This window comes from Talpa occidentalis, unplaced genomic scaffold (genome assembly GCF_014898055.3).
Source record: "Talpa occidentalis isolate TD23 unplaced genomic scaffold, MPIMG_talOcc4v2.1 talOcc4.6, whole genome shotgun sequence".
NCBI classification, from domain to species: Eukaryota; Metazoa; Chordata; class Mammalia; order Eulipotyphla; family Talpidae; genus Talpa; species Talpa occidentalis.
In genome coordinates, this window is record NW_023604972.1 from 12,935,106 (window position 1) to 12,948,522 (window position 13,417).

The following is a 13,417-nucleotide window of genomic DNA, read 5'->3' on the forward strand; positions in this document are numbered from 1 at the left end:
TTTTTGAGTTTCCGCCACACTACTTTCCATTATGGCTGTACCAATTTACAGTCCCGCCAACAGTATGTGAGGGTTCCCTTCTCTCCACATCCTCTCCAGTATTCTAATATTTTTTGTTATTTATCTTTTGGATACTACCCATAACACAGAAATTCCAGATGATCCAGTTATCCCACTTCTGGTCATTTACCAAGATACAACACAAAACACTAATTTGGAGAGATATGCACCCCCGTGTTCATTGCAGCACTATTTCCAACTGAACAGCACTGTTCACACTTCCAGCAACTGGAAACGACCTAGGTCTCCATGGGTTGATGAACGGATTAGGAAGAGGTGGCATGTACACAGTGGGATACGATTAGCTATTAAAAAAAAAAAAATAATACAGGCGATTTCCTGCCACTTACAATAACATGGATGGTCCTAGAGGGAATTATGCCTAATGAAATAAACCAAAGAAAGACAAACACTGAACGATTTCACTTACTTGTGGTATATAGAGAAAACAAACAAACAGATGAACTAAACAACAAAAAAATAAACGTTTGGGCTATAAGGCCAATTAGTGGTTACCAGAGGGAAGGAGAGAGAGGGGTGAGCAAACCAGGATAAAAGGAACAAGATATGGTGAAGGACAGAATTAGAATTTCAGTAATGAACTTAATTTAGTGTATACATATGTTGACTTGCCAGATGAACACCTGAAACTTACATAATGTTATAATGCAATGTCACTTCAAAAAAAAAGTCAGATGCTTAATTTAAACAAGCACATTCCAGACAGTGACTTTCTTAGGCACAGGGAGAGAACTTTAGAGAATGGATGTGTTCTCCTACTTAGTTTATAAGTGAAAGTGAGGAGCTGGGAGCAAGGGCTCATTCTTTAAACAATATATAGTATGCTTTAATTACTGCAGACAGCTCCAGCCTGGAGGAACCAACTTTAAAAGTCACGTGACTTTGCTCAAAGTAAACATGGAAAATCTAGCCCAGTGAGGAACCCAGGGTCTGGCCAGTCAGTATGCGCTGCATGCTGGGAGAGCCAACAGTTAAGGAGGTGCAAGGAGAGTAAAAGGGAAATCAGGAATGGCTCCTTGTGGGGGAGAGAGAACTTAATCTGCACTCTGAAGAAAAAGGCAAACTTCAGGAAATCATGAGCAGAAGAAGGAGCATCGCCTTCAAGAAAAAAGGCACGAGGGAAAAATCTGGTAAGGGGTGAGCTGGGTATGCATGGGGTCCCGGAGAGCCTAGGGCTCCTAGAACACTGAGGGAAATAAGGCATTTTGGGGAGAGGGGGCCCTGTGGGCTGGAGTAGAGAGTGGTCACACACACTGGGAGAGCCCAGATCACCTCAAAAGCATCGAATGCTCCCTGGACTCAAGTAGGGACTCTGTTGTTCCCTCTGTTCGTGCTCTCTGCATGTCACATGGAAAATGAGTTGCCTCTTACACACGGGCACACATGCTATACACGTATGGTTGTATGTGTAACTGTGCAAGCATGCACACACAAACACAGCCATGGACACACAAGTATGCACTCATGGGGACACACATATAAAGATACGCAAATACACATACTCACACCCGCTGCCCACCTGGCACCCAGAGCTAATGGGCTAAAGGAAAGTAGCCATCTGGGCTAACTCAATCACAAGGAATTTGAGTTAGGTATGGTCTCTGCCCAGAGCCTTTGCTCAGACATAAAGCCCCTTATTCCTGACTCTGGGAAGTGAATTGATCTGGGCACAGCTGTTCCTCTCCAGGCACACACAGCTGTCTTCTTCGCAGACCCTTTCGGGCCACCCAAACTGCAAAAGCTACTCAACAGTCCATGGAGAAAACAAACCTTTCGTGAGTGGAGGGAGGGCATGATGTAGATGCTACTGCTGATGGTGGTGATGACAATAAAGCACCAGCCACACCTGGAATGGGCTGGATGCTTTTGCAAGGCAGCATGAACACTCAATGGGTAGCAAACCTCTGACCATCTCCCCACCTTGATATCCCCATCTTAAGGATGAGGAAACTGAGGTTCAAATAGGCTAAATAATAATAATAAATGATGGCCCTGAGATTTGAATCCAAGCCCTTATTCTTGTCTCTATTAGAATCTGGGGATTTGACTCTATCTGAAAAATGTAAACATTCATCAAGATTTCCAAAGGAAGAAAGGAAAACCTGGAGTAATAACACCAACAAGCATCTGACACTTTCCAGAGACGACAGTGCGATCCAAATGTATGGACCTGCCCTTTCTGTTCCCTGTCTCCTTACTTTACAAATTTTAACTCATACAAAGCTTCTGCATGGAGGATTCCAGAATCAAGTGCTCACTGAGCTTTCTGGCAAACAACTCTGCCTGCATTGGGGCTTGATGTGAATCTCTGAGGTGCTATTGCTGAAGGTACTAGCTCGCCTGCCCAATACCTCCTTTCAAAGCCCTCCAATTTTCCCTTTGCTGCAGACAGACTGACAGTAGAGATGAGACATGTTTATCTCACTCAAATGCAAAATATCTATCATGCAAATGGGACCTGGTTCCTGGCTAATAAAACTGTTCCTACCAAAACAATGACTCTCTTCACATTTTCATAAACACAGCCAACAGCTTTTCCAGTTTTCTAAATTTGCTAAGTGTGTGTACTTGCTTCATTCTGATATGCCAATTCAAATCAATTTGTTTAATTTTTTTCCTCCAGAAAGCTATTAAAGAACCCAGAGAGCTTAGCTTAATCCGTACATTAATCCAACATAAAAGAAAAAGCTATTTGCATTCAAATTAGAGGAACCACAAAAATGTCTCTATTCTACTTCATCCTGATCCTGCCTTCAACATTCTTTAAGGGATCATGTAAGCCTCAGTTCCCAAATCTGTAAAATGGGGACTCTCAGATTTTTGAGAAAGATAGTGTTCTGTAAGCCTGTGCCTGTGCCTGGCATACATTAGGTTATACTATCCCTATAGCATCCTTCATCCCACCCCCACACCCCAAAGCTCAGAGTGTTCTATTCTTCATAGACAGTTGAGGTCCATACACAATTCAGGACAATGGAAAAGATAAATAAAGCCAAGTTTATGCGTGACACTTCAGTCAACAGGAACAGTCCCATTAGGCTGTGCCATTCATGCTGGCAGCAGGCTCTCCCACCCAGGTCTGTGTGAGCACACTCATTACCTGCACACAGCAAGGAAATCACCCCATGACACACTTCCCAGACACAGCCCATTGTTAAGCAACACATATGTGTGGCACAATGGACAAGGGTCTGATCCATAGCATAGAGATGCCTCTTGGGCCACCTGGAAGTTGCTTTCCTTTAGAGCACATTGCCTTAAGGACAAACCATCAAGGAGAAAAGGGACGCCTGGGGAGAGCCTCACTCTATACATGAAAAGACTGAACACTTCACAGGACTTACAGGTGCGTCAGGTCACGGAGGCCACGGAAGGCATTTCTTGAGATGGTTTCTATTTTGTTCCCTTCGATGAACCTAAGAAGAACAGCAGGATCATAAAATCGAATTTTCTTTGCTTGGTATCTGTAGAATATGGTGATACTGGGATGCTTTTGGAATAAAATATAGAAACATTTAAATGTAAAATACATCTCTGAGATGAGGTCAGCGATGCCAGATTCCCCATGGGAGAGCGTGTGTGAGCAAACACATGCCCACAACGGTATGCTCTGCATTCCCAAAGCAGCCTGGGAGACTTCAAATTCAGAGTTGGCTACCTGGGTAAAAGCATCTTGGGGGCGGTGCGGGTGGAGTGGGTGGAGGGAGAAGAAAGCGCTAAATCAAAGGCAAGAAATCCTCGCACCTCTGGAATCCTTCCAAACATTTCCCCCTCAGACCTTTTTACATTTCACAGTGCCTGGTTATTAATACTTTTGCTAATATCGTTGTCCCTCGAGGGAGCCCTTTGTTTTATCTCCGTATTAAAGTTTTTGCTGAAGGAGAGTTCCATTTAGCTTTGCCTTCCAGCACACTTGAGTTCATCGTGTCCTACACAGCCTAATCCCTCAACAGATGGGTGACAAGCGCCCCTATCTTTAAGATCTCCACGCCGCTAGGGCTAGGGAGGACAGTGAAGTTAATTATGGGCCAAACGTCTTTCTTTGTGCTAAAATGTCTTGAGGTTTGCACACAGGACCTTGCAATAGCAACTCTGGCCATGCGTAGTTGACTGTGGAAAACAGATGAAGGGAATGCACTGGGATTATACTCTAGGATTACAGAAAACTAAATTTTAGTTTATAGCATCAAATTATATCAAAGGAAAGTGTGTTCTTTAATGAGCTTCGCAAGGCGATGGCTTTCATTCATTGTTGCATTGAAAACTCGACGATGCTTGTCTTATAAAAATCAGGGGTCTGATAGTAATAGGTTTCTGGATCTATACTGTGATGATAAACTGATAGGATTATCTATAAACTGGTGAGAACTTCGTCCTCAATAACCTTGAGCGTAAGATGAACAGTGACCAAGAGAAAGCCAGTAGCTTTACTTTGCCCACATCCATCAGCTGTTTTTTTTAAAGATTTATTTTTATTTATTTACTTATGCATACAAGAACTGGGATGTAGGCGAGAGGTGGGGGGTGGTGGTGAGAGTATTCACCAAAAATGGAGTGGGGAGCAGAACAGGCAGATCCACTGAAACAACACTGCTGAGGGGAGCAGCGGGTGAGACAGGAGAGGTCTGCTGCATCATGTGGGTAGCTCCCTGGCTGGTGATTGAACTCATGGTGTAGTGGCTGTTGATAGCTTGAAAGTGCTGACACTTAACCCCTTGCTCCACCAGGGAGATCCTCCATCAGCTGTTTATGCTGCTTTGAAAGGCTCCCATCAGAGTTATCACCTGGGAGAACTCGCTCTTCCCATAGTCTGTGCACTACCTGCCTACAAAGTATATATTTCATGTGTTCTTTGGAGAAAGAACCCTGCAGAGACAGCTTCCCTAGGGACATAAAGTCAGTTGAAAGCTTTCTGAGACCAGAATGGGCTTAGAATCCAAACATCCACCTGTTAACCTCAGAAAGGAAAGCAGAGATAAGGTTTTAAAATTCCTCTGGATGCTAAGTAAGGAATTCCTATTGGACAGCATGACGATTATTATTAGAAAGTGACAGAAGACAAAGGTGAAAGAACTCCAGAGGAAAAAAGATGATTTGAAAATGGGAAAGGATAGAAATCAGGCGAAGACTGTTGCTGGGGAAAAGCACTGCACATCTGAAAAGGGGGAAATAAACTTTTTTCCTGAGGGAGAAGAAATACAAGAGAACCCTCAGTGCAGGACTTCCTGAATTAAAAACAAAGTTGTGGCCCGAAACGGAATGACTTTATTTAAAAATAAGTAACCCTCAGAATCCTGCAGCTCTCCTTCTGGCTGATCAGCAAATCCACGCACTTATGAGAGGTAAAAATATCCAAGGCAATTTCCAATTGTGCTTACTACGTGACAAATTAAATGTCAGCAGAGAATGAATATCTTTCCTTCTTTGTTTCCTTTCCCCCTCTTTGTCCCCAACCTCCTCCTGTCCCAGCATGTTTATATGCAAGTCAACTCAAAAAGGTCAGAGCTAAAGAGAATAGGATTTTCTCTATTCTCTCCACCCCTCAGCTTGCTAGAGGATGCTGCTCTGGCTTGGAAGGCAGGCCAGCAATTCCCCTGGCACACCTAACCCTCAGCACAGAGACAACGCACAAAACTCACAGGTATTCAAGATGAAAAAGTCCAGCAAAAGCATCATCCCGGATGACTGTAAAGGAGTTAGAATTCAGCAATCTGGAAACAAAGCACAGATTTCAGTGGAAAGGTATCAAATCTGTAAGTGGTGACGCCATCTTTGTTTCGTCAGCTGTGTTCTGGGCTGTGGGCAGTCACGGGTTCTTCTCAGCCTGAGGCTGACTATGAGGTGTGTAACCCCACACACAGGTGCTGGTGCACACTGTCAAGTAAATTGCTTCCCTTTGGCCAGCTTTTGTGGGCACCCTCCTTCCCCCTCCCTTTCTCCCCTGTGGATCTTGGTGAATATGACCTGGTAGCTGTTATTTCAAAATATCTGAATGCCCAGCAAAATTAAATAGCCAATGAATGCACTATCATACACATGGAATCACAGAATTAGACATCTCAAAGGATCAATTCCAACTCTTCCTTCAGAAAAATCTGAACCCAAAGTAGCTAAGTGACTTGACCACAGTCACACACAGTGACAAAAAAAAAATATATTATATTCATTCCCAGGAGATAGGAAAAAAATTTAAGAAACCTTCAGAAGATTCTCCACGTTTTTATATGTGTCACCATTTAAGTCTATTCGATAAAAGTTCATATAGTTTATATAGTGACCAGTTAAGTTTATTTGGTAAAACACGCAGAATTATAGTAGGATCCTATGGAAACTATGTTTTAAAAGAAGGACAGTCTTGAAGAATTTCACATTTTAAAAGGGTAATATGAACTCATGAGTAGGTACACGACATCTTAAGAAAAAAATATCAAATTTATTTAGAATGATTTCCCCTTGGTTTTCTGTATTCTGTTGCCTGCTTAATGTCCATCTTATGGGAAATTTAAAAAATCAATACAGAGAAAGAAAATGAGCTATATATTCCTGAGAATGCCTGTCATTAATGTGCTTTTGAAAACTGCTTCTTGGGCATTTCTTTTCATTAGCAAACATTCACTGCCCTGGGCTAAGGGGCACCACTGGGCATGGCTCAGAGTGGCTGGAAGAAGAGAGGTTACAGTGTGGGTTGGAATTCTCACAGCTATTTGAAGCAAGTTGTTTAACTTTTCTGAGTCTCAGTTTTCTCATCTGACAAATGGGGAAATAAAAATACCTTTCTTGTAGGGATGATGATGAAATAAAATTATATGTTTAAATGCCAAATAAGCTGCCCCACAGTTTACACATTTAACGAACTAGAAATACTTTTATTTCCAGAGTAACTTAGAGTTTAAAGTGAGGTATTTTGGGAAATAGTTCAATTAGGTAACGTTCCGGCCATAATTCAACGCCATCGTGTCCCTGATCACTGGAGCTGGGCATTGGGATCTACAATAAACGGTGCAATGAGTGCTAGGACTCAGCTTGGTGGGGACGCCACAGGCCCAATGATACCAAGAGCTACCAAGCTTACTCCTGAGCTCAGGCTGAGGGAGGGCTGAGAGCTGAGAAGTGGGATCACTCTTCCCACGACACCCGTTTTCAGAGAGAACTTCCATACTCACAGCAGCTGCAGGGAAGGCAGGTGGGAAAACATTCGGTCCTTGATTTCCGAGAATGTTCCATTTACCAGGCTCCTACAGGCAAAAGAGGAAGGACACAAGGCCCGGGTTTCTTTCTGAAGTGCCGGGCAGGATGGCCAAACCCTCTGGCTCTGCCCCTGTATTCTAAACTCCTCCACTCAGGAGTGAGACTTAAAACTGCTGGCCGGGGGCTTCTCAGGAGAAACTGGGAGAGTCAGGCCCTTTTTGAAATGAGCCGGATCAATGTGAAAACTAGTCTGGACAGTTAGAAACCTTTCCCACCAGCCAGGCTCCTTCACAGACGTGATCTCAGCCAGTTCAGATCAATCCCCGGCTTCTTTTTCTTACCTATAGGAGACCTGGCTGGACCTGGATAATTGCTTTACCTCTGCCCATGACTCTGTTGGTACAGACACAGGGTTACTGTTGGCCCATGAAACTCCAGGGTAGGATGGAGCATCCCCTCAGGAGCACATCTCTGAAAGTCACGTAGAGCCCATCTGATGAAATGCACCATGAAAGCCTTGGGGGAAAAACTCAAAGACACCTGAACTTGAATGTGTAGTGCAGGCAATGCCATCTGTCACACTCAGGGGTCAGCACCGGGCAAGAAGGGGGCTCTGGTTTTGCCACCTGGTCCCCTATCATTTCAGTCCCCTGCAGGATCTCTGACTTCAAAATTCTTTTAGTTAACATGCAGATCAATGAAGCAGCTGCTGATCTAAAGGATTTAGCAAGGGAATTCTAATTTCTAGAACCCTCCTTGTCACCTGACTTAGCAATATTAAGAATCAAAAAGGCACTGCTAGACTCTGGACTTTCTAGAAATGCAAACAGGAGCCCCTGCCTGTGTCTGGCCTGGACTCAGAGGCCAGGGAGTGAAGCACAACACAAAGTGCCCAGCGCACCAGCAACTTCACCAGCAGGAACTTCCTGCCTCTGTGATTGCATCTGGAAGAGGGAGTGGGTTCAGCAGAAAATATTTCCCAGCAGGAAAGCTCTGACCGGAGAGCCCCTTCCACAGCCATTACGAGAGCTGGTCATGTGACTGAGTGGCTGTGTGAGGGCAGGCTGAAAGCAGCTCTTAGCAGGTGAATAAAGTGGAGCCCTTTCCTGTCAGTTCCTCCAGCGCTGAAAAAGATGCCAACACGATGAGTGGTGAGGAGAGGGGGCAAGACCCCTTGTCAACTTGGGACAAGAAGTCAGGCTGACTTCCAGCACTGGCCACTGGGCGGGGTACCCCACATGCCCCAGCTCCTCCTCCGAGCCCTCCTGCTCCCCTTCTCCAGGTCACATGGGTGCCCTCCCCCACTTTCAGAGGCTGAATGCCTTCACCCTGGTTCTTCAGACCTGCATGGTGGAGAGATGGGCAGGAGACCACAGTGTAAATCACAGCAGAGAGCTGAGGTGGGACAGTGAGGCCTCACCCCTTCCTAGTTGCAACTCAGTCCAGTCAGGGTCTCTGCATATTCAAGTCTCCTAACAACGCCCTGCCCACCTTCCCCCTGCACACACAAACACATATCCTTCCAAACTTTAATGCACCCCAGAATCACCTGGAGTTGCCAAATGCAGACTCCGAGTCTCCACTCCGGAGACCCAGCTTCAGCACCGGCCCTGGAATCTGTATTGGCACAGGCGCCCCCAGGGGGGGCTGGTGCAGCTGGCCCGCGGGCCACACTTGGGGAAACACGGCCACAGAGACTTGCCTGGATCCCCGGGCGCTGGATCTCGGCCGCCTTCCACCCTCCCTCCGGCCGAGACTCCCTGCACCTCGCGCGGCGCGCCCCCCACCCGAACGCACAGAAAGGGACCGGGGGGGGTGCAGCCGGGGTCGCGCTGTCCCAGCACCGGAGCAACTCCCCGGCGGCGGCCGGCGCGGGGTGGGGCGGGGCGGGGGTTCAGAGGGTCCCACTCACTCACAGGGAGCTGATGTCGCCGGGCACGATCCTGGGCACCCAGGAGGAGCCCACGCAGATGATGGACTCCTTGGTACAGCTGCAAGTGGCGGGGCAGCGCGCCAGGCGCCTCACCTGCGCGCCCGGCGGGACCAGGCACGCGGCGCTCAGCAGCAGCAACAGCCACCCCAGCGCCCCGCGGCCGCCGCCGCCCCTCCGCAGCGCCATGCCGGGCCCCCGGTCCCCGCCCGGCCCCCGGACCCCGCCGCCGCGCCGCGCGCTCGGACCCGGTGCGGCTGCAGAGGCGCGCGCCGCTCGCTGCTCCGCCGCTGCTGGCGAGGACGAGGGCGCCGCGGGTGTGGGAGGCCGAGCCGCAGCCCAGCAGCATGCTGGCCGCCACCCCCACTCGGCGCCCCCCCACCCCGGCCCGGCTGCTGGGCGGCCGCCGCGCTGCGCCCGCGGCTCTAGCGCCCGCCTGACATCAGCGCTCGCGCCCGCAGCCCGCTCCGGCCAATGGAGAAACGGGGCGGCCGCCCGCCCCGAGACGGAGGGGCCTGGCACCGCCCCGCGTGCGCCCCACCCTGCCCTGGGGCTGGGACGCGACCCCGGGGACCCTCCCCGGGAGCTGCCGAAGAGGGAAGTTAGGTGACCTTGGGGGAGGGGCCGGCCTGGACCAGACACCCTCCATCCCCACCCCGGGCCTGGAGGCGCCTGGGGGTCAGGCGCCCGCAGTCCTTCGGTCAGTGCAATGGAATTGGGGGAAGCACTAGGCTCCTTTCATGGGGCCAAAAGTTGACATCCCGTCTCCCCCCACACCCACCACCTCTCCAAAAAAAAAGTAGGGCTGGAGGAATTGGCTTGATTGCTGAATAGGGAGACTTTGACCTGGGCGCTTTGGAGATAGAGCTTATATGCAGCTTTATTTTTAAGAGAAAAACCTGAACTGAATGCTGTGGTGAGTTTGGCAGGATGGTGGGGTCAGTGGGGCCTGGTATCCGTCCTACGGCATCCTGGGGTTACTGAAGGTGTTACAGGGCAGGGAGAGGGGCAGCCCAGAACCCCCCAAACCTGCCTGCTCTAAATAGGTTCTGCCATATGCTGCATCAACACAAAACATATGAGACTTTAATGGGAAGGAATTTTAATGCAATTAGGAAACAATACAGAAAAGGCAAAGAATATAGTTTCTAAATCAAGCACCCAAAGGTACCCATCCCCTCGTGGGGAAAAGTCCACCCAAAAGCAGGATTGGCCCGGAGCAAGGCCCCAAAGCCTGGCACAAGTCCCCGCACCTTCCAGCGGGGACCCACAGAAAAGGGTCAGAAACAACCAGACAAGTCTGGGAGGAAAAGAGCAAAATCAAAATCAAGACAAAAACCACCTTGTCACCTCCCCACGTGTCTCTCACCCACATCTGTGTCACCCAGTCCACGACCAAAAGGCAAGGATAGTTTCTTCATGTGTCTCTCGGCCCCATGTGCCTCCTCCAGGTCTCCTTCTGGCTCCATCCTGCTTCCTTCCTTCCTCAGTCTCCTCTGCAGCCTCTTCTCTCCCTGCTCAGCTCCACCCTCCCTTGGGTGGGGCAGGAATTCTGGAACCTCCCCCTCTCCTGGGGACCACCCAGTTACAAAGGTACCTACCATCCTCCACAGAGGGAATACAAAAAAGGAAAGTGACCACAGCTGTGTGACCCTTACTGAGGAGCGAGGGTGAAGGGGGCTGCCAGCAGCTTGCTATAGTGCTAAAAATTCTGGAAAGTTTTCCACACTCAGCATGCCCACTGCCACCCCACCCGCTCCAATTAAAGGACAGGGATAATTGTTACTAGAGATTGAGGGTGTGGTACACTCTCTGGCAGCTACATTTAATCTTCTAACCCTTTGAGGCAGGCCCTATTAATAATTTATCAATTTACCGATGAGGATACTGAGGCATGGAGAGCATCACAACTGGCTGGTGATCTGCTAGGAAAAGGCTGGGGTGGGGTTGGAACCTGAGAGGGAAGTTGGGGTCAAGTGCTCCTGAATTCTTCTGCTCTACCCATTCAATACACTGAGCTTGACTTTTACCACCGGCTGTGTAAACTGGGGAGAGCGAGGAATATAACCAAAGCAGGACCAAAATAATGGTTAATAGTCCAAACTACTCAGAGTGGGGAATCCAGAGCACTATCACCAGGTTACTAAAGAAGGAAAACCATTTCATAAGCTCAGCTGCACCCAAAGCAAATGGTTAGTCCCCAGGAATCAATGCTGTTGCTTCTTCAGTAACCATTTTGAGCGCAAACCAGGCTGACCACTGTGGGAGGCCCAGGCACTGTCCGCAGGGAGCTTGAAGTCGAGCTAGGCAGCTGGCCCAAGGCTGCATGGGGTCATGGGCTAACCGAAAGAGCTCCAGGACATTGAAAGCAAGTTGTTGCATTTGACCTCATGGAGGGCATTGGCTGTTCATTGCAGGTCACTATTTATTCAGCACCTGGTTCAATGTGAACCAATCTATACTTACTTAATTCTCACATCTACCCCCAAGAAGTGGGTCTTCCCATCATATAGATGAGAAAATTGAGCTGAGACATTTTTCTCTTGCCAAAGTTCACACAACACAGTCAGGAGGACCCTACCCCAGAAGGGGTTGCTATGGTTAGCCTGCTCTGTTGTCATTCATTTCACAAACATTTTAATCAGCAAAGCCCGGTGTTGAGGACACAGAACACAGTTTGGGGAGGATAATCACGGGTCATGGGTCCACCTGAAAGTGTTATTGAGCAACGGGTTTGCTTCCAAAGTGTATAGGACCAATACCATGATGCCAGCTTTGCGTGGTCGATTGGTGAGGAGACAAGGGGAAAACCTCAACTCTGCCTTCCAGGCCTGGAGAGGAAAGGGGCTTACAGAAGTGAGGTAGAGAGAAGGGGGGGCGGTGGCAGAATGAGGGTGTTCTCAGACTTGGCAAAATCTCATCAATCACAAGTAAGCCCACTGCTCCCTCGAGTAGCTGCTGTCTTGAAGACGGTAGCTCTGCACTCTGATCATTGCAGATGCAGGATGAGTTTCCCTTACCTCCCCCCATCCCCACATGCATTGGTCAAACAAGTCCCATTTACAGTCATGCAGGAGCTGGGCCAAGAGTCAAGTCCAGGGCCACTTCTTCAAAAACAAGTCTTAAAGGAAAGTTTAGATAAGTTTTGTGTAACCCAAAAAATTGAGATCAAATTGGGCAGCTTTACATAGAGGTGAACAAGGCTTTTCTAGTTACCTTTCCTGCTACCCCAGAAAAAGAAAATCTGGTTCTCAGCTGAGTTGGAATGAAGAAGGGTCAGAAGGAAAACTCTACCCCTAGAAAATGACAGGTTTGGGTTAGCATCTCAGCCAGCCACTTACTGTGCCCCAGTGACCTCTTGAAACATTGGTTTCCTCATATGTAGAATACGCAACACTATTATCAACCTTTGAGGTTAATAAATATGAGAGAGATTATATAACACCCAATGCCATTCAGGGGGTACTGCATACAGGTGGTTACAACTTATAACAGTCCTGCTAACAATTTTTTGACTTTACAGTGGTGTAAAAGCGAAAACTATGGAATAGAAACCAAGGTAAGGTACTCTTGGTGATGCTGGGCAGCCTCAGTGAGCCACAGCTCCCAGTCAATATTTTCAACTTATAATATTTTCAGCTAACAATGAGTTTATCGGGATGGAATCCTATTTTATGTGGAGGGAGAGCTGTATTTGTTCAGAGATCCATTCTAAGCTACACCCTGGGGTTGGAAGGAAGTGGGGGGGTTGGGAAAAGGGAGGTGCTATAGAAGGAGATGAACTTTCCTAACCATTGTGCTGCTATTTTAATCAAGGATAAGGGCCCAAGTGGGTCTCACTTGGCAATATCTGGAGACACTTGGGGTTGCCATAGGAGGATGGGTATTACTGGCAGCTAATGGGTAGAATCTAGGGATACTGCTAAATATACCACAATACATACCTAAGAATCACCCAGCCCAAATGTCACTGGTGCTGAAGTGTAGAGGTTCTGGACTAAGTGCTTGCATGAAGAACTCCATAAATGCAGATTCTGACTTCACCACTCACAAGCAAACCCTTTTGGCTGGGGAATCTCCATCCCCAACTTCTATTTTTTCATCTACAAAAGGGGGGTAATGAGCCCTGGCTCTCTCTTCCCTAAGTAAATATGACACATTTTTATTATTACTATCTATATCCTCCCCAAGCTAGCGCAGGCTCCAGCTTATCCTCTC

General features: G+C 47.9%; 1 protein-coding gene across 2 annotated transcripts in view; it reads right to left on the reverse strand.

Moving 5' to 3' along the window:
- The window catches only part of LGI2 (leucine rich repeat LGI family member 2), a 30,515-nt gene extending 21,034 nt beyond the window's left edge, over positions 1-9,481 (reverse strand). Inside the window, exons 1-4 of one of the 2 annotated variants that reach the window (XM_037529997.2) lie at positions 9,186-9,481; positions 7,245-7,316; positions 5,721-5,792; positions 3,426-3,497 (exon numbers count right to left, since the gene is read on the reverse strand). In XM_037529997.2, coding sequence (XP_037385894.1) covers positions 3,426-3,497; positions 5,721-5,792; positions 7,245-7,316; positions 9,186-9,388 — 419 coding nt within the window. In that variant the 5' untranslated portion in view covers positions 9,389-9,481. Of the gene's footprint in view, positions 1-3,425; positions 3,498-5,720; positions 5,793-7,244; positions 7,317-7,648; positions 7,904-9,185 lie in introns of those variants that run through there. The other variant, XM_054688110.1, reaches the window with a different exon arrangement.
- Positions 9,482-13,417: the final 3,936 nt, after the last annotated feature.